Source organism: Aythya marila (assembly GCF_965140915.1).
Source record: "Aythya marila genome assembly, chromosome: 2".
Classification (NCBI taxonomy): domain Eukaryota; kingdom Metazoa; phylum Chordata; class Aves; order Anseriformes; family Anatidae; genus Aythya; species Aythya marila.
Genome location: NC_139043.1, coordinates 1,053,335 through 1,072,741, shown reverse-complemented (window position 1 = coordinate 1,072,741; position 19,407 = coordinate 1,053,335). Strand labels below are relative to the sequence as shown.

The window sequence follows — 19,407 nt, the reverse complement described above, 5'->3', positions numbered from 1 at the left end:
ATGCAGGTTCTTTGCTCAGTGGCACATTCATCCCCTAGTATCTTTAGAGCATTCCCATTGATCAGCGAAATGCTGTTTCCGAAAGGATATTTTCTAATCTTGACTCATTTTATGCATTAACTCCCCCACCAAGATTCTTTAGGAGTAATAGATCGAGATTTTCCAGCTGTATGTCCTTCAAAGCCACCTACAGTGAGACAGACAGCAAGAGCAGAACATCTGTTTCTTACCTGCATTGTCTTGCAGAAATTCTGCAGCTGAATCCAGGCCCACAAAGGCTGACGGGTCAAGAACCTCTGCAGGACAATAGGGGGATCCCAGGAAAGGTTGTTCAGGTACCATCATGGATCCATGTGGTGCTAATGAAATAAAAGGCCATTTTTCAGTCATTTGTCATTTTAGACAGTTTGTAAGCAAGTTTCTCAAGTAGTTCCCCTTTACAAGTCGCATTGTGAACTGTACATCTATTTTTTTCCAACACGGTACAAGACAGTAAATACATACAAATTAATTTTTATTTCTTCTCTCCTTTTGCTTTCTGCTTCAGCTCCCATGAATTCTCGTTACTAACCACTTAAGCTGCAATAGCCCAAACACCGAAGACCATTTTGTGGAAAAAGTTCCTGCAGCTTTGGTCTTTAGCCATGAAGACAAGAGCTGTGAGTTAACTCCAGCCCCAGCTCAATTTGTCACGATGCCCCATCTCCTTCTGCCTAAATATGCTTAAAAAGTAACAAACCAACAAAAAACACACACACAAAAAAAAAAACAACTCTTGGAAGCAGCTACCAGAAAGTCTTTTAGGCAAAAAAAACCATAATCATGTGAAGAGATTGTATGGTCTGTGCACTTATCAGCTTAATAGTTTTCAGTACATGAAGGTCAATGGAGAAGACACTAAAAAAGACCAGCAGGGACAGATGTGGAGGAGGAACTCACCATGGATGTCTGTGGAAGTGTCAACGTGGTCCGTGAAGAGCTGCACGTTCTTCATGTCAGCAGGAAAGGCCAAATCAGGCAGGTTCTCCCCTCGGTGCATGCTGAAGGGGTCTGAGGGGACACAAAACGAGGCCAGCGTTACCGCACAGTCAAAGATACGATGTGGCACAGGATTATTTAAAAACAGTGCAGGGATGATCCCAACACCAGCACTGCTGTGATGCAGCAGCAGAGCGAAGGACTTCCAAGGCAGAGCTGCTTTCAAGACTATTTATCGAGGACAAACACCTCCCTAATTAGACTTTATGCCCAACAGCAAAACACGGTTGTGCAGACTGCACGGTAGGGAAAATCGCCTGAAATGTAGATGCTAACAGAAGAAGAACCCATCTCCTCCTGTGGTTTTTAAGATGGATTCCTGACCAAAACCCATCCCTTAGGGAGCAGAGAGCCTCGCTGACAAGGAGATGAAGGGAAGACGACCCCACTGTGCCTTACTCCAGCTGAGAGCAACGTGAAGAGAAGGAGCCGTGGCGCTCCCATCACAGATGAACTGTCCCAAGGTTTACAGCCCCCGGGGGGGTTTTGTGACCAGTGATTTCCCACACATCTTGCCAGCCTGGGCCAGCCACCCCGTCCATCCCCAGGGGGGCACAGCCCCGCGACAGGAGGCTTCGATGGGAGGCGTCAATCCCTGCCTTGGCCTTGCCTCCTGGCTTCCCGGGAAGGTGGGGACGGACTCGACGCTCCCGAAGCTGCTGTCACACGCCGATGGGCAGGCACCACGCAGATTTCTTCAGGTTAAGCACAATGAAAAGGGATTCAGCTGAAGGCTTCTTGTTGTCTCTCGCCAGACATGCTATTTCAGAGGATGACAGCAAAGCCACGAGTGTTCATTGTGCTCCCAAATGTCAGCGCTGGGTGAGCACCACAAATTCTTTCAGAAATCTCTCAGCCTGTTTGAGATCCCCAGACAATGTCTTGCTTCAGAGTAAATTTTAGAAAATGTTAATTCCAAGCTGTTTACGACAGCACCACCAAGACCAAATCACTGCCTTTTTCCAACCCAACAAAACCCAAGAAGCATTCCAACCCAAACCGACTGAGAGGCTCAAAGGGATGCTGAGGATTTCCCTCGGTGCCAGCAGCTGCTGGATGTGGCACAAGGGGGCTGCCCGGGTTCTGCTCTGCAGGGTCCAGGGAGCGTGGAGGGGCTTTTCTTGTCCTCTTCAGATCCCCATGGGGGCCTGAGCCCCCTCTAAAGCAGGTGAGTGGGGCCCTTCTGCCCCCAGCACTGCAAGCCGAGGGGCACGGAAAGGTGAACGGCACGGGTGGGACCCGGCCAGCGCAGTAAGGAATCAGTCCTTGGGTCCGAAATAATTCTCTACCTGCCCCAAACTTGCTGCTTGTTTGTCATATTATGAAGCCAGACGAATGTTAAGGATCTGAGAAGGTTTCTTCCAGGCAGCTGGAGGTAAGATTGACAAAACACTTTGGAAAAGTTCTCAGCTCACATCCACGGCCACTCGCAGCCGCTGCTGCTCAGAGACACAGCTCGAGTTCGCTGCTGATCCTGGACTAACAAAAGCACGTTACTTTAGATCGATCAGAGGTGTAGCTCTTCATGTGCAGTGATTTACCTGTAGCTACAGTAATGAATCACGGGACGCTCCTGATGGAGAGCCTGACAGCATTTTAAGGCTCACAAGCAACGAGGCAGTGCTTGAGTTTCATTCACTCTGCACTATAACAACATTTTTAAACAAGTCTTTTTATTACAAATAGTGTGAGATATATATATACAGATATATATATACAAATATATATATATGTAAGATTTTGCTGATAACCATTGCTTTCACAGGGCTGAGCCCCAGCACCAGACCCTAACTTGGTGTTTGCAGTAAGGAGCAAGGAGCAGGCTCAAACACACATTTTTTAAGCTGCACGGAAGCAGCAGAGGATTGCAGAAGTCAAACTGAGCTTCTCACCATGTTTCTCACCACGGAACGAGGAATTACAGCAGTGCTGGTTGGGAGACCTGTTACACAAGTGGCCAGAGAATTCTCACCTCTGGAGGGAAATTATCCTACAAAGAGCCTGAATGAAAATATGCAATAAACCCATACACTTTTATGAGACTGCTGTTCACTTCCTCCCCTCCTGCTGGCATTCTTAAAGCTCGCCTGCTCTGTCACTTCTCAGATGTAGGAATTTATCCACCTTTAAGCTGCCTCTTGCTTACTCAGCACCAGGAAGGGCAGTCCCGAGGAATGCCTTGGTCCTGCGGTCTGCAAAGTAACTTCAGCATGTGCAGGTGCAGGAGATACTCTAAGGATGTGAAACCTAAGGAGATGTGGTTTCCTGCAACAGATCACCCACAGACCTGCTTCATTTCAGCAAAGAGAAGATGGGAGGATGGGCTAGGTATTTAAATTGCCCTAATCAGCTACTTTATCATCTGGCTATTGAGTGTAACTACAGCACCAGCCCATTCTCCACCTAACAAAGCAATGGGGCGGGGGCAGAAGCTGTGTTTCAGAAACCAGTGGTTCTTTCGTTCCAGCTGCTCCGTGAATCATTTCTCACCATTGTAACAGCTCGTAATTTTCTCACGGAACCTCTTAGCAAATACAGGATTCAGATAGCAAGAAAATAATTTCCTAAGCAGGTCTGCAGTGTTCAAAACCATCACAAAAAAGTTAGGTTTCATCCCGTTTCAGCCAGTCTCCTTCCCGAGCTGATAGCCTGTTGCAATCTGGGAAGCCTGGTTTTTGGTTCCCTCAAAAACTAGCAATTGATTTCACATATTTTTTTATCAAAAATGAGAGAAAACGGGGTGAAAGGTATCTTTCTGCAGGTGCAGCAGTTGGAGGAGTAACAGGGGCATACCTGCCATCTCCATGGGTTTGAACATGGGCTGCGATTCAAAGCACAGGTCCCTGTCATCCATCGCCCAGGTGTCATTGCGATCCAGAAATTCTTTGTAGGATAGCTTTTCATCCATGATTTCTCCTGGGAACACTGAAATTAGGGAAGAAAATGGCACAGTCAAAAAAAAAAACACAACAATAACCCAAACCTTTTAGAGTTTATTACCCCATGATGACATTCAAAGGCCAAGAGGTGACATGAACAATTAGCCGAAGCAGAATTCGTGATTATTTCATTTTCCACTGCTTTGATGCAAATGCTTAAATATGATATAGAACAACGGGACTTTCTGCATTTTATTACACACCAGGTCAGGCTGATCAATATGACCAAGGACAGAGAACTGGCACACCACGGCGCTGCCTTTTTTCCAATGTTGGACTTTCGCATCAGCCGCTCGCACTCATCTTTAGGGAGAATTTTCACAAGAAGAGGAACAACCCCGAGGAGCTGCCCGAAGCTGTCACGCCTGTGATGCAGAAGTGCTGAGCACAACTCAACGATCACACCGGGGAGGAGGGGAGGTCACGGCCCCTTCTCTCCCGCACAGGCGTCGCGTTTGATGCTCTGCCTTTGGCTGTATTAATAAAAGTGTTCACATCACACACAGGCAGCACCCATACAGATTTTTTGCTCTGTATTCCACTAGGAGGGCAAACTCCGGATCATTTAAGGGAATAACCTTTCCCCGAGTGCCTGCAGGGCCTTTAGCTGTGTATCTTCACCTCGCACTTAAGCCCAATCCCCCCTGGTTCACAGGCCCGAAGCACACAGCACATCAAAGCCCAGCAGCTTCCACTTTCCCAAGGGAAATATTCGTCCTCCTTTGCTGCCCACGTTAGGAAGACCCACGCTGGGATGCCAGCCCTCATGGCCTGGCACTGGCCGTGTGCGTGCCAGGAGCTCTGGGCCCTAGGGCCAGGCTATTAGGGTCGCTCCATCCCACAGCCAGCCCCACACAGATGCATGGAAACGAAGAAGAAATTAGACTAGAGGAGGTAAAATTGTTTAAATTGGGCTGTCATGAGGAATATTGAGGATACGCCATCATCTTTTTCCGATGTCCTTATGGCACGTTGGGAAACATGTAGGAATCAGAGCAAGGAGGTGCAGCTGCGAGCTGAGAGCCTCTGCTGCCTCCTGTTCCTCTTCCTCCTCCTCCTCTTCTTTCTCCTCCTCTTCCTCAATGCTGGGCCTTCACGGACACATCTGCATCACCCCAGCCACACTTCTGCCAGTGCCATGCCTGGGGATGAAGTTGTGGACAGGCTGAGCACCGGGGCTGGCTTCAGATACCAGGGAACCAGGCGCACACCTCCACTGATCCTGTCCTAGCTTCACCTTCAAATCGCTCCAACAGAGCAGTGAGGCAGGGGCAGCGAGAGGCAGTGGCCAGGACGAGGGAAGTTATGGGTCAGTTTAAGGGGTTTCTCAGTATTTACAGCACGCAGAAGCTCGCTGTGCATGAGCCAGCACCTGCAAGGTCTGAGCTATGCTTCAGGTTAGTAGAAGTGTTTGCCAAAGCAGCCACTGCTGAGGAAAGCACGGCTGTTTCAGCTGCTGTTCAAAACGTTTCCAGATCTGGTGGTTTTGGTTCTTGTGCACGACTGCAAGTCCTGAGGTTCTTGAGCAAGATAAATGCGGGCGGAAGGCTCCAAGCAGGCTCCCAGACTCCTGATTCTTCAGATCAGTCCTCGGGTTCAGGAGACCTGAATTTACCAGGTCAACACCATCAAACTGCCAAAGCAATTTCCAGTTTCCTCTGGATAGGAATTAAATCAAAAAATACACAAACTCCTCCCCTCATCACCTAATGCAATATTGTACACCCTCTTTTCAGTACAGCTCTGTGTGCTTTCACTGCTTCTCCCTTTGCTTGCAAAGCTGCAGCTCAGGAGAGGACACTGGTTACATGCAGAGGAAGAGATCCCTCCAAAAGCCCCCTAATTCAGTGCAAAACTGCAGTAAATAAAAGCAAAAACAATGTTAGCACACGGAAATAAGAGAATAGAGGAAATAATAAAAATATACAATGCTGATCTATTAAAAAATCATAATAAAAAAGCCAAGCAGCACCTCTTCTAGAAGTCTGCAGTAGCAGCTGGTCAGGGAGAATTCATGGCAAGGTTGAACGGAAAGACACGGAGAGGCTGTAAAAATTCTAATAATAATAAAACAAAGGGATTGTGAAAAAAAAATAAGGAAGAAGGTGGTTGGGTCTCTTTGCTGTCATATAACGGAGCCCAAGAGGTCGACCATACATCATCCCTTGGGTGACAGACAACGAGCTGCCTGCGAGTCGCCAGCACGAACGTGCCTGGGCAGTGAGTGTAGAGGTTCCCGAGGAAAGCAGGAGAATTTGGGAGCTGCCTGCGACAGGACAGCAGCGTGGTGACCAGGACTGGGCACTGGGCGAGTGTTTCTCACTGCGGACTCGGGTAGCAGCACCGGCAGGAGCTTGTGTGGGACAATTCCTGCTGTGGGGCACCAGGCGTGGCAGGCACGGTGCCGGAACGGCACGGAATTATCTCGTCACCTTTCCAGAGCTCTGAAGGCTGGGGAATGGGAATTCAGGCTCTCATATCTAAGGACGTGACCTTTTACCACCTCGTTTCTGTGTAAACACCACCGAAAAAAAAAAAGGAGGAAGAATTGTTTCTGAACAGATCCAATTCCTGACCGTCAGGGGAGTTATTCCTACCTCCTGCAGATGCTACGGGCTTCCTAACGCCGAGCTGATTTGGCAAGCGCTCGCTGCTTGTCTGCCAGTGCCTTTTGGCTGTTCTGCTGCTGCCTGGCCACGTTTGGCACGGCTGGCTCGAGCGGCGAGGGGAGAGCAAATCCCCAGCCAGCTTTGGATGGCACAGGACGGCACAGGATGGCACAGGATGGCACAGGATGGCACAGGATGGCACAGGATGGTGATGCCAGGCATGCAGAGGAAATTATGTATAACAACAGACAACAATCACTGAATTTACAAAGTGTTTGGAAGAGAAAGTGTCCCTCCACGTGTCAGGACGCACCATTATTTATATGGGTGTGGGATACGATAGCAAGGGGGTTAATTGCATTCTGCTGGACATTGCTCAGGACAGGAGCTGTCATTCCTTTCTCTTACAAAACCAACAAAAAGCAGAAAAACGGCGTGAGGAAGGGACCTGGGAGCCCAACGGCAATTTGACATCGACTTTCTCTAAGAGGACTGTAACTGGCTTTTCGGACTGGGGCCTGCTAAGTCTGCTCGACTGCATGGCACACTGGTGGAGCACCCAGTGGCTGTGGCAAGCCTGTCCCCACCAGGGCATCACCTGCCTGGCACCGACACAGCCTGCAACACGAGGGTCACAACGGGTCCATTGGAAGTCAAACTGCCTTAGCTTCCTCTGTTTGGTCGGGTTCTTGGTTGCTGGTTGGGTTGGTTTGTGCTTTGTGTCGATGGGCAGGCTGTGCTACTGACCTCAGGTGAAGAGCTGGGGCCTCCTTCAAACACAGGCCTTGCTGGAAAAGGGATGAGACAGCAAGACAGCAGACACGGGGAAATGTAAAGGGAAGCACTGAGGGACATCAGATGGCATCAAGCCCATGTATCAGCATTGAAGGCAGCCATGGGCACAGGATGAGGGCAGTGCCCACCCTGTGAGGCTGCTCAGCAGCCAACCAGGCACAGCAACAACCCCTCTCTGCTCCTAGTCACAGCGGGTTTTGGCACCACTCGCCGTGCAGCTAAAAGCAGACACGTCCACCTGATCCATCCCCACCCCGTCCCCATCCTCAGCTCCTCCTCGTTTCTGCCCGCCTGGCTGAACACGAGAAAGGCGATCGCAGAAACAGGGGCTCAAGGGCTGCAGAAAAGAGGATTTCCAGTTCCACACCCAGCAGACCCTCCTAAAAACCACAGCGTGCACGTGAGCTTCTGGGAAGAGCCCAAACAAACACAACCAACCAGCCCAACTCTTCCAAGGACCACTCCTGAGGTGCTAGGAACACCCACCGGCAGCAAAAAATGTTTAAAATGTACTCAACGCTAAATGTGAACGTGACAGATCCCCCAAGCTGTAATTTCTTGGGTATTAAAGCTTTGCTCGTAGCCAAAAACCCAGGTACAACCACGCAGAAACCGACGCAGGAGCACAGCTCGCAAAGCCTCATTTCAAGAAGATTCACCCTTACGGAGTACTTACAGAGCGAGCTGGCCTCTGAGAGTAAGAATAAGGAGCCCATGCACGTGGCGCTCTCCCTGCACTGATCCCACTGCTGGTCCTGGGGGAGTCGGAGCGTTCAGCAAAGCTGCTGCCGGTGTCACTTGGTTGGTCTCGGCGTCTGCCAGCACCACACGGCCACACAACCCAGCCCCGAGGCTGATCCGTACAGAACCGCGCTCCTGGCGAGCCCCCGGGTGCTGGGCTCGAAGCTCCGTGCCCAAGGGCTGCCAGGAATCACCCAGCCAACCTGCAGCCAAGGAGCTCTCTTTTATAGGGGATTACCACCACAAAGCCTTTTTTTTGCTGGAGGAGCCGCTAATCTCGGGAGGTCACCCAGCAGCTCCCCGGCTGGAGGTTAAGGATCTGCAAAGTTAATGAGGCTGCGGCCACGGGGTGCCCCTGCCAGCGCCACGCCAAGCAAACAGGGCAAGAGGAGCTTAAGAGCTTCGTTCCTATAGCTGATCCCAAAGCTAATTTGCCCAGCTCGCCGCGCTGGTTCAGCATCCTACACAGATGCCAAGCTTGCTGAAATCAACTGCTAGGACCAAGAGAAATCCCGGTGCTGGCACAATAACCCCAATAACCCACGCACCACGGGACGCTCCTGGTGATAACAAAACACACAAAAAGGCTGCGGGGTCTGACAGGTGCTGCTGGAAGGGTTTTGGGAACAAGCAGGAGGCCCAGAGGTCTGGGGTCTCCCCCTTCCCATGCCAGTGACACTAATGTGTTATTTTTAGGGTAAAGGCACCAAATCCTGGCCCTAAAGGGAATGCAGCAACGGGCAGCACCTTGCAGGGACAGCTCCTCAATATTTCATCAGCGCTTTCATTATTCTGGAAAGCAAAACATCGCCTTGCCACCAAGCTGGCTACTTTCTGCCCGCTGCTTTTCCTCTTGCCAAGCTGACACACGGGTGGCTCCACTGAATTTTTAGTTTTTAATCAGACTGTGAGGCAAGCCAAAGAGCACACAGGGTGCCCAGAGTGGCTGGGGAGTCTCCATCCCTGGAGATGGCTCAAAATCCATCAGGACGGAGCCCCGAGCAACCTCCCCTGGCCTCCCTGTTTGAGCAGAGGGGCTGGATGTCAGATGGCAGAGGTGTCTCCCAGGCTCATAAGTCCTGCACGCAGTTCAGATGTTGCTTTTGGAGTGAAAAAATTCTGTCCTTGCAAAAAAAGATAAAGGCTGACCTACCAGGAGCTAACACTAAAACCAAATCTAGCTGATTTGGTTCAGTGAGAAGTAAATGAAAATCCACCACCGAACTGGATGGGGAAAGATCAGGAGATGATAAAAGGTCCACCAGAAACTGCAGGGCATTTCAGACGGTGCTGACAATTCAAGAAACATTTTATTGCTTTCCTTCGGAGATTTCCTGCTGTTGTATAACCCCGAATGCCAAAAACACTCGGTGCGCGACTGCCAGAGCCGGCACCTCCCGGCTTAAAAGATGCGAAGTCAGTAACTTGGACGTTCAGCACAAGTTTTTCACTGAACCTTTTTTAAAAAAAAGAATCTGAAAGAAGGAAAAAAAAAAAAAAAAAAAGAGACAGAGAAGCATTTGTTGCAGCTCATTGTGGAGCTTCGTTCCTTCCTCCTCCTCGGAGAGAGGCTCCTTCAGCAGCGCCCGCACGACGCACACCTCCCACCCTCGGCTCTAATTGCTCTGCCGGCGCTATTTGTTCTCCGGCTCCTGCTTCCCGCGGGGAATGTCAGCTGCTCAGGAAGTGAGTAATTTGTTATCGCATCTCCCGTGTGAGCAGAGCAGGCTGGCAGCTCGCTGGCAGCTCCGGACGCCGCGCGCCTTCCCCCGGCTCCGCTCTCCAGGTGCCCCAGGTGCGCTGCCGGGGCTTCCTCGAGTGCCCGGCCTCCAAACTGGAAGGGAAACGAGGGATGTGCCCAAACCCAAAGCTTCCTCTTCCCTCAGTGGATCAGCATTTTCTTTGTCCCCAGGGGTTAAGGTGATCGGCCTGAGGAGGAGAGGAAGGATTCCCCAGCGAGGCACCTGGGAGGGCAGCACCGACACCCTGCGTGGACTGATTTGGGGAGGAAAAAGCAATTATCAGGGTCCTGAACAGCCACTTCTTTCTGAGCGAGATACCTGGCCCACGAGAGACCATCTGCTCACGGGCAGATCCCACGGGTTTTTTATAACAAAAGTCCTGTTTTTGTACAAAAGCCTCTAACGAGGCTGATTTCCACAGCGTTGTCACAGGCGCACGCAAACACAATCGCTGCATTTCGGAGACTTTCTCCCCATAAAGCGTTCCTCTGAGGGGAATTAAGAGAAGGCCACTTCTGTCTGAAGTAGCACGGTGGAGTATTTTTAGTCTCTGCTATCCTTTTTTTTTTTTTTTAACGTGAGATTTTGGAGAGCCAAGTGACACAGCTAAACCAGTTTGATTATTTCACTTGGGGCTCCTTCCGAAAGCTGAGGGCTTTCTGCAGATCCTGGCAGCGAGTATTTGAACCCAACGCCGTGCAAAGAACACGAACCTGGTCAGTAGGCGTAGCACAAGATGCAGACAACATAAAAGATGTATCCACACAGAAACCCCAAGGGAACAAACCCAAGCCTGAGTCAGCGGAAACACTCCCACCTTCCAGCCTCCTAATTCCAGAGTCCTTACGAGGCCTCACCAGGCAGCTTTGCCTAAAGCTTATGAGCTTGAATAACGCAAAATTTTGAGGCAAAAGCCTTGCGGTGAGGGATCCAAGGGCTCCCGGGGGATGCAGAGACCTGCCCAAACCCAGCTGCTGCCAAAGGGGAGCCCGAGAAACTCAGGGTTTCAGAGCAGAAGCCTTTGAGAGCAGGGGAAGCAGCAGCAAGGATCACACCTGAGGATCTGCTCAGTGAGGGTCAGTGCTGAGCTCAACTCTTTCAACCACAAAGGTACGGACTGCAACCCCGCTGGGGGTAAGGGCTTTGCTTTCTTTCCCTCCCAAGGCAGGTTTTGGGAGTCCTTTTCTTCCAGGGCAATTTATCTGGTCTCCTAACAGAGCTGTAGGAGTCCCCTACGCCTCTTGGGGATGCGGGTGGGAAAGGGTGAGAAAAATGCTACCAGAAGAGACGCACCAAGCCCCAGCTGCACGACCCACGAGCTCTACAAGCGAGCAGGATCTGTGCATCGAGCAGAGGTGTGAGCTGAGAGCAGGACATCTCCTCCCTCTCAGGTGGAGAACAGGTTGCCCAGGGACTGGGGCTTTTGAGGCACGGTGCTCCCTGCCTGGCCCCAGAAAGCCTCAGTGCAGAGAACACGCTTAAGAAATAGCTGAGATATAAAAAGGCAGCGAGGTTTTAAGGAAACCATCCCTTACCTACCACCCGATGGTGACTCGGTAACGTGGCTCGAGGAACTCAACTTGCTCTAAGCTTTACCCGTCTGCACTGGGACCAGGTGACACGTACCCAAACGGTCTGAAAACACGGCTGCAAACACCTCCTCCGCTGGACACGGTGTTTCTTCACCTTTCAGATCAGTCATTACCAGCACAAGACCTCCTCTTATCCCAGAGAGACTGATCCATTTCCACTCTTCATAAAAAAAAACGTTCTCTGAGATGTCTTTAAGGAGTCGGTTAAACATCAGGCGTTCCCCACGTCCCCAAAGTCTTGCCTTTGCCTGCTCGGCAGCCAGCGGGCAGAGCTGCCCCCGCCAGCACAGCAACTGGAGCAGAATAACAGCCTCTGCCGAGCCGTCCTGCGCTGAGATCCATCATCCCGGGCTCTCTCCTGACAGCTTCCAGGTGTTCTTCTGCTAAATGCTTTCTTCAAACGCAATCGGGGCCAGTGAAGAGAATTAAAACTTAAAAAAGCACTTACAGCACTACTGGAGGAGCATCATCTGCAAGCGTACCCTTGTGGAAGTCGGTGTGTGCAAACACAACGAGGTCCATATAACTGTACCCAAAGTGTCCGGCCAGCTCCTTGAAAGCTCCCACTAAGGGGCACTTGGAGAGCTGGTTCCCAGCTCGGGAGGGCACAGGACGGCCCCAGATCTCTCCATGAGGTCTCCACGACCCCAAACTCACCATCTGCAGCCCCCTCACCGGCTCCATGCTGCGCCCCGTCCCATCTGCTGCCTTGTGGAAGAGAAGCAGCTCCAGGGACCATCCCCAGAGCCTGTTCCTCACCCCGCTGTTCTCCAGGTGGCAGTGAACAGGTTGATTCCTTCGTCCCGATGTCTTCTCGGGAATTTAATGTAGCCCCTGCCCTCGCTGGGCCCCCAGCCCCACGAACACAGCGCACGCCCCGGATTTAAACTTGCTTGAACCTTCCCCCCCCATCCCACGGAGGTCTGTACTGCTCACCAGAGCAAAGAACATAAACCAGGACTGCAGCAGACACGGGTCTGAGTTCTGCAGCCTTTTGGCAGCGTTTTCTCCTCCGTCTGTTTGGCAGGGGGTGTTTCTTTGGTTTGTTCCTACGAGATCAGAAAGCCCCTTCTTTTTGACTCGTGCTTCAGTGGCAATAAATCACTCTGTACCTTTATCTGTACAGTTCTTACAACTCGAGCTTTACATCCTAGCCAAAAAAAAATAATAATTCAGGTCTCTGCTTTCTCCTGACCCTTTCCAGAGCTCCTGACACAGCCATGTTAGCAGGAGTCTATGAATGCTTTGCCTATACACAAATAATTTCCCTTCGGTTTTGCATTTTTCTTTGCATTTTTCCAACAGATTTACCTGGAGAGTTATCTGTCAAGACAACCTTAAGCTCACCGCCCTGCCGCTCATACCTCTCCTTGCCTAAAAATAGCCGGTTCCATCCCAGTTATTTGCCTCCCAACCTATCTCCCATCCTTATCTTCCTTCGGCTCTCATAAGCAAAACCATGCAGCAGACACGGCAGCAGCTCCCTTGGTAGCCCTTCCCCTAGCAAAAAAATCCAAACAATTTAGTTCAGATACTCCCGGCTCCGAGGCCAGCACTTATCACCAAAGCCAGATGCCCCGACGTGCTGGCAGGGAAGCCGCGGGCAGGAGGATCGCATGGCAAACACGCACGGGCTCCAGGAGCTCCAAAAAATTACGAATATAACACTGCTTCAGGTCCACACGACATCAGTAATTCCAGCCCCACACCCATCAGCGTTTGATTGCTGCTCAGCTTCAAGGCGCGTCGCTTCTTCTGACCTACATATCTCACTGCTTTCCCTCCTTCCCCGCCTGCTCCGCACGAGGTGCAGAGGAGCCGTCCTCGGGCCCGTTCAGGAGTGACCATACAGATATTTATTGAGATATTTATTGTCCCTCCTGGACACGCAGCTAACCTACATGCATGTGTGTAGGTATCTCTGCACACGTACAGCGTGCATCTTCCCGGATCCCATCTGCGGGTGCATGCCCGCAGAAGTCCCCATATGCTTCCTCTGCAGAATGAGATGGCGATAATGGAAAGAAGTGCTTAAAATAGAAAATTTCCCTTCAGCATGACAGTCATGTTTGTTTAATGCTGCGATTATAGCCTGTTTCCCAGCCCGTGTTCACACACATCGCGGTGACCTACTTTCCGCTTTTAAAATCCCATGGCAAGAGCAGCGAGCTCGCACGAGGAATCGGGAGCAGTCAAGAGAAATCTGCCACGTTTGTAATAGAGTTTTAGGGCCATTAATTCCAGCTAGTGTCAAACTAATGACACGAGGGACATCAAAGCATGAAGCCATTTACATAATACTGGGAGAAGCTCCAATCCTATAGCTACTTATTCAGGAAGCTGCTGCCTAGAGAATGAGACAAATGAGACGCCGTCGCTGCTCCTTTGAAATCTCCGTAATTTGCAGCCCTGTGAAAGTCACCCAGGCTTCTAGGAATTCTCTGGATCCTCACAAAGACGTTAGTGGTGCTCTGCAGTGCTAAGTAAACCTTGTCAGTGCTGCCTCCTCTCCGTGCATCTGAACCTGCAGAGTGTTTTGATGCGTGCGGACAAGCCACCCGAGACGGCGCGCAGCGGGGTGTGCGGGGAGCATCTCACCACGGGCTGCTGGGGCTGGTGGCCACGGCGTAGCTGCTGCCTGCACACCGCAGGTCCACGATGTAAAGAAAAAAAAAACAAACACATTCCACAGATCTCTGCTCTAATACTGAATTGCCTCACCTAGATGAACGTGGCGGGGTCAGGGCTGAGGCACGGAGCCAGCGCGGGAGCGACAGCGCTGCCGCGGGGCTGATGGTAAGTAGAGTGGACAGCACCAGGGTTGTCAGGAGGCTTCGGTGGCCTGCGAAGCTCCAGCCGCAGTGAAGGCCCTGCGGGGCACTGCTGCAGTCAGGGCAGACACGGCTTCGGGTTTGTTTGCGTTTTAGGAAAAACACAGGAGCGCACGGTGTGACCTTGGGACGCAGCTCAGCGGCTGCGCCGCGCGGCGCGGCCCCGGGGGTGCAGCGTGCACCTATGGAGAGCTGCTAAGCAGGGTGCTCACTGCACCCACTGCACCCCTGGGAGGCAGAAACCCCCAGCCTGTTGCAGGCAGGTAGGCAGGAGGTGACTCCCAAGCGGAGGAAAAAAGAGGAAAAAAGAAAAAAACTCGTATCACCCCCAGCGTTTTTGGAGGGATGGCTTGAGACACAGAATTTGCATCGAATCCTGTGTTCCACGACGCGTATCAAGATGTTTAGCCCTGGTTAGCCCCCCCACCTCACTGAGAGTTGGTGCCCAAGCTTGTCTACGCAGCCATCCTCGCAGGGCTGCCGATGCTTGGGGTACAATTGGGGGACGCGGCGGTGCACCCGCTGCCCTCTCTCCAGCAGTTTCGCTATGGCAGCAACAGGAGAAGCTCACTCAGCAGCAGAGACAGCGGCAGCACTTCCAAAAACTTGAATTCTCTGGCTGACTCAAAGACGGATTCCAAAAATGAGAACTGCCACAGTGCAGAAAGGAGCAGAGACCAATATTAGACAGAAACTGTCTCGGTACGCGTTTGCTTTCCTGCATGTTCTTTGGCCCTTGCAGAAGTCCCAGCGGACCTTTCAGGCACACATCAGCTGTGAGCCTCACAGTGTGCTCACATTTAGTGTTATCAAATGCTCTGCCTTTCAGAATTAAACCTCGTGAGGCTGAAGGTCCTTCTCGGAGCGGTGCTGAGCTGTGCCAGGTGAGCTGTAGCATTGCCAGTACGTGAAACCACGGCCAGCTTACAGCACGTCTCTGTTTAATGCATTTCTTTCCCTCGGTCTGGGCAGCTGGCACCAAATCTTCACCAACTCCGAGCTACCAAACGGGGCGACTCTGACATGGATCTCCCACCGAAGAACCCATTCCTGGTTCCCTGCTACTTCAGCGGAGCCGGTCGTTATGGTTGTGAGATGAAGACACCGATCGCTCCCTAAAACCTTACCCGAGTGTTTTCGTGTGAGTGACATTTTGAAAGACAAGCTGTTCGCATCGCTGAAAACCAGAACGCCGCTAATGCAACAGATTGAACAGAACAGATTTTCGAGACAAAGTAAGTAGGCAAGACTCGACTTAGCTGAAAGCAAAATATTTTTATCTGTAGCCAGGGGAAATGTTAGGGAAACTGGAGACACAAGGAAATGACATAAAGGTAAATAAAGAATTGGCCAAATGACAAGTGGCTTGGTGATGTCAAGAGGAGAAGTATCTTGCTGGAGGAGCACAACTAGACACTAGAGTATGAAGGGTGACGATCTAGGATAAGTCACATGTAACATCTTTTATTATATCTTAGAAAGGGTGCTGATGAAATGAGTTTAAAAGATAAAGTCAGCAGTGTCAGGGTGCCATCCAGAAGAAGTCGGTGATTTTGGTTATCGGAACGGGAGACATCAGAAAGTCTGACGTTATGAAATTCAAGGTCATGCCAGGGACCAAACCAGGACCTAGCAGGAATTTATGCTGTGATCAGGGGTTTCAAGGAGAAATGGGCTGAGGTCACAAATCAAATACAGAAAGACGAAGCTGTGTGACGAAGAGACGAGAGAATGAAGGAGCCCAACAGGGAGGGGATGGCAGAGAACGGGAGCACTGGCGCCCGTAAGACAACAGCAAGACTTCTGCACAGCACATCACGCATCCAGCAGCCTGGGACAGATTGGGAACGGGGATCTGGGACTGAAGGACGGACTGTGGATATTAAAACTGTTCTGAATAGCATGAAGAAAAGAGCAAGAATTCAGTTTATTTTAGAAAAAAAAAAAAAATATATATATATATATGTATGGAAGAGGGAACAGATCTTTCTCCATAAATTTACAGGGGAAATTGCTAGGGAGCACCTCCCCGAAGTGTTTCCCCAGACTCCAAGCCAGAATTTGCACCAGAACAACTGCTCGTGTCATTTCCAGAGTATATTTAGCATGGAATGAGAAGAAGCTTTCTCGGTAAGCAGCAGGGAAGGGAGGCAGCGAAAGGAGCCGAGCCCAGCCAGGCGCATCTCCCCTCCCTGCAGTGGCTGGGATCTGGATCTGATTACCCGAAAACACTCTTCCAGGCTCACGCTCACTTTGTAGTGCTATTAAATTAAAAGATGTACTTCAAGATTATTAATGATTGCTTCAGCATCTCAATGGCACCGGGCAGCTCTGGGACGTGACGTGGGAACATCCCGGGACACGAGGCGCTGCCCTGGGCTCGCCGCCGCGTAACCTCAAAGCCAAAAACAATGATTAGGACAGCAGGTTGGGCTAAATTGTGAGGATTTACCCATGTTGTTTTGGGCTACAACCAGCACACTAAGCCCGAGTTTGCAAAAGGGACAGGGCTGTGTACATGAACAATTGCATTTCAAAAGCTGCCTTCTTTTTCTCCTGCATTTCATGGTAAACACACTGCAAATAAAAATATTCTACAAAAACAAGTTGGATGGATGCAGATAGCATGTGAGCAAGCAGGAGACACTTTCAAAAAGTGACTCTTTTAAGTGAGGGACTGTATTTGTCTATGGGTTTGTGTAAATGGAATTAATTCTTTCCGTTCTTCACCATTTCACTCCAGATTTGTGTTCTCAACTGGGCTGAAAATACCACAACGCTGTACAGCTTCACATTTAACCAAACCCCATGGTTGGTAGAACACAAACACTCACAATTGAGGAGTTTCAACGTGAAAACATCACTAATCTGCTGACCCAGACTAGTTTGAAAGAGTAACCTGAAAAACTTACCCTTCCACACCAAACTGATTTTTGGTGGTGGTGGTGCTTTGGTTTGGTTGTGCAACACCGCAGCTTTGCAACACAAGAATCCTACTTTATAGCCACAGGTAAATAATAAAAGAAGCTCTGTCGATGAAGAAGCTGAAGGACCTTTTGTCCCAGCCTTCCCACCAGCTCGCCATGGGACGTGGGGATGAACTACCAGGGCACTCTTGGACCCCCGGTCGGCAGCCGTTTGACATATTAGCATTCTAGCTTTTAATCTGCACGGAAAAAAAAAAAAGGACTCCAGAATTTCAAAATGCCATTGTTTAATCCTACGGTCATCTCTGAGGAAATTACCAATCCTCTTAAGTGCAAGTCACTGCAAAATCCCCAGCGTTCAGGAAGGGCAGAGGAAGACGGCGAGTTTAGCCCGAGGACCTGGTGCCTTTCTGCAAGACAGACGAACCTCGAGGGCACAGAAAAAGCCAACTTGTCACACAGAGCTACAAAAAATTCTTTCCTTTTTTTTTCAGATAGGTTAAATATAGAGTGCTCTAGTTAAAAGGAAGAAGGTTAAATAATGCAGCAACTCACACGACAAAACAAAGCCAAGCAACCCTTCCAGATCATTTGCTTTTGAGGCTGAATCATCTTGTGTTTGCTTCCCAGAGCCTCATGTCACTTCTGGGCCACGCTAAGTCATTTCTAAGTTCAGAGCTGCCTACAGCATCAATAGTCTGGAGAAAAATCAGCAGCCCCCCAGCCAAGCCATCGCTGCGGAGGGAGCTGCTCTCCTTGCAGAGCTGAGGATGCATCTGGCTGCTCGTGCTGAATCGATGCCCGTTAAGGAACCTCAATTTCGACCCAGCATTTTTCCAGTGAGCAGCTTATTTTGCCAGATTTATGGTCAAACACCACAGCACCTCCTCGCTCCGGGAATCGTGATCCTACATGGTTCATTCAGGCAGAAAGGAGCAGCTTCAAGTGACGCGGGACCGGTGCTGACACGTCGAGGGGAGCTTTTATCACAGGGCGTGGAGGAAAGGAGGCGCTGCACTGTGCTTACTGACAGAAATGGAACAAGGGACAACACACTCTTAAAAAAATAAAATAAATAAAATAAAATAAAATAAAATAAAATAAAATAAAATAAAATAAAATAAAATAAAATAAAATAAAATAAAATAAAATAATAAAATGTAATAAAATAAATAAAATAAAATAAAATAATAAAATAAAATAAAATAAAATAATAAAATGTAATAAATGTAATAAAATAAAATAAAATAAAATAAAATAAAATAAAATAAAATAAAATAAAATAAAATAAAATAATAAAATAATAAAATAAAACAAAACAAAACAAAACAAAACAAAACAAAACTTCCTATTTTGCAGACTCCAAGAGCAGGATCCCAAGCATCCCTCACGCCTTGTTTCGGAGTTTTATAACTCTGGAGAGTTAAAAACTGAATTTTCTTTTGATATTTAGTCAGCAATAACTTCGCTAACATCGGCAAACTTGCTGAGGGTGCCTCAATTTCACTGTCTGTGTCCCCGACAGATGTCCAACAGCTCCGGTCCCTACACCAACCCCCAAGACCACCACTGGGCACTGATCTCCACCAGGACATTGGGCCGTTGAGCACAACTCTCTGAGTGCCACCACCCAGCCAATTCCTCACCCACGCAGTGCTGCACCCATCACATCCGTGTCTCTCCAGTTTAGAGACAAGGACACCAAGGGGGACAGGGCCAAATGCTTTGCACAAGCCCAGGTGGAAGCTGTCAGTTGCTCTTCCTCTACCCACCAGTGCTGTAACCCTGCTGTAGAAGGCCACCAGGTTTGTCAGGCACGATTTCCCCCTGGGGAAGCCATGGCTGTCACCAATCTCCTTATTTTCCACGTCCTTTAGCAGAATTTCCCAGAGGATTTGCTCCACGATCTTGCCAGGCACAGAGGTGAGACCGACTGGCCTGTGGTTAACCACATCTTCCTTTTTTCCTTCTTTAAAAATGGCCAAATTTAATTCTAATAGGGCTTTAGCTTTCCTAACCCGCCCGGGCAAAGCTCTGTATTCCTCGCAGGCAATGTCCCTGCTTCCACCCTCTGTAGGCCTCCTTCTCGTGTTTTAGAAGCACAAATTTTACTGAAGCTCTGCTTCGTATTTCAAACAGTGGAGCCGGCAGTCAGCTTCACAAACTGCACCACGGCAGCAGCCAAAAATGAGA

General features: G+C 49.8%; 1 protein-coding gene across 9 annotated transcripts in view; it reads right to left on the bottom strand.

The window, feature by feature from the left end:
• The window catches only part of MAP4 (microtubule associated protein 4), a 142,467-nt gene that overhangs the window by 55,284 nt on the left and 67,776 nt on the right, over positions 1-19,407 (bottom strand). For all 9 annotated transcript variants that reach the window (XM_082752373.1, XM_082752374.1, XM_082752377.1 and 6 more), the window contains exons 5-7: positions 3,832-3,963; positions 940-1,050; positions 231-359 (exon numbers count right to left, since the gene is read on the bottom strand). In XM_082752373.1, coding sequence (XP_082608499.1) covers positions 231-359; positions 940-1,050; positions 3,832-3,963 — 372 coding nt within the window. The remainder of the gene's footprint in view (positions 1-230; positions 360-939; positions 1,051-3,831; positions 3,964-19,407) is intronic.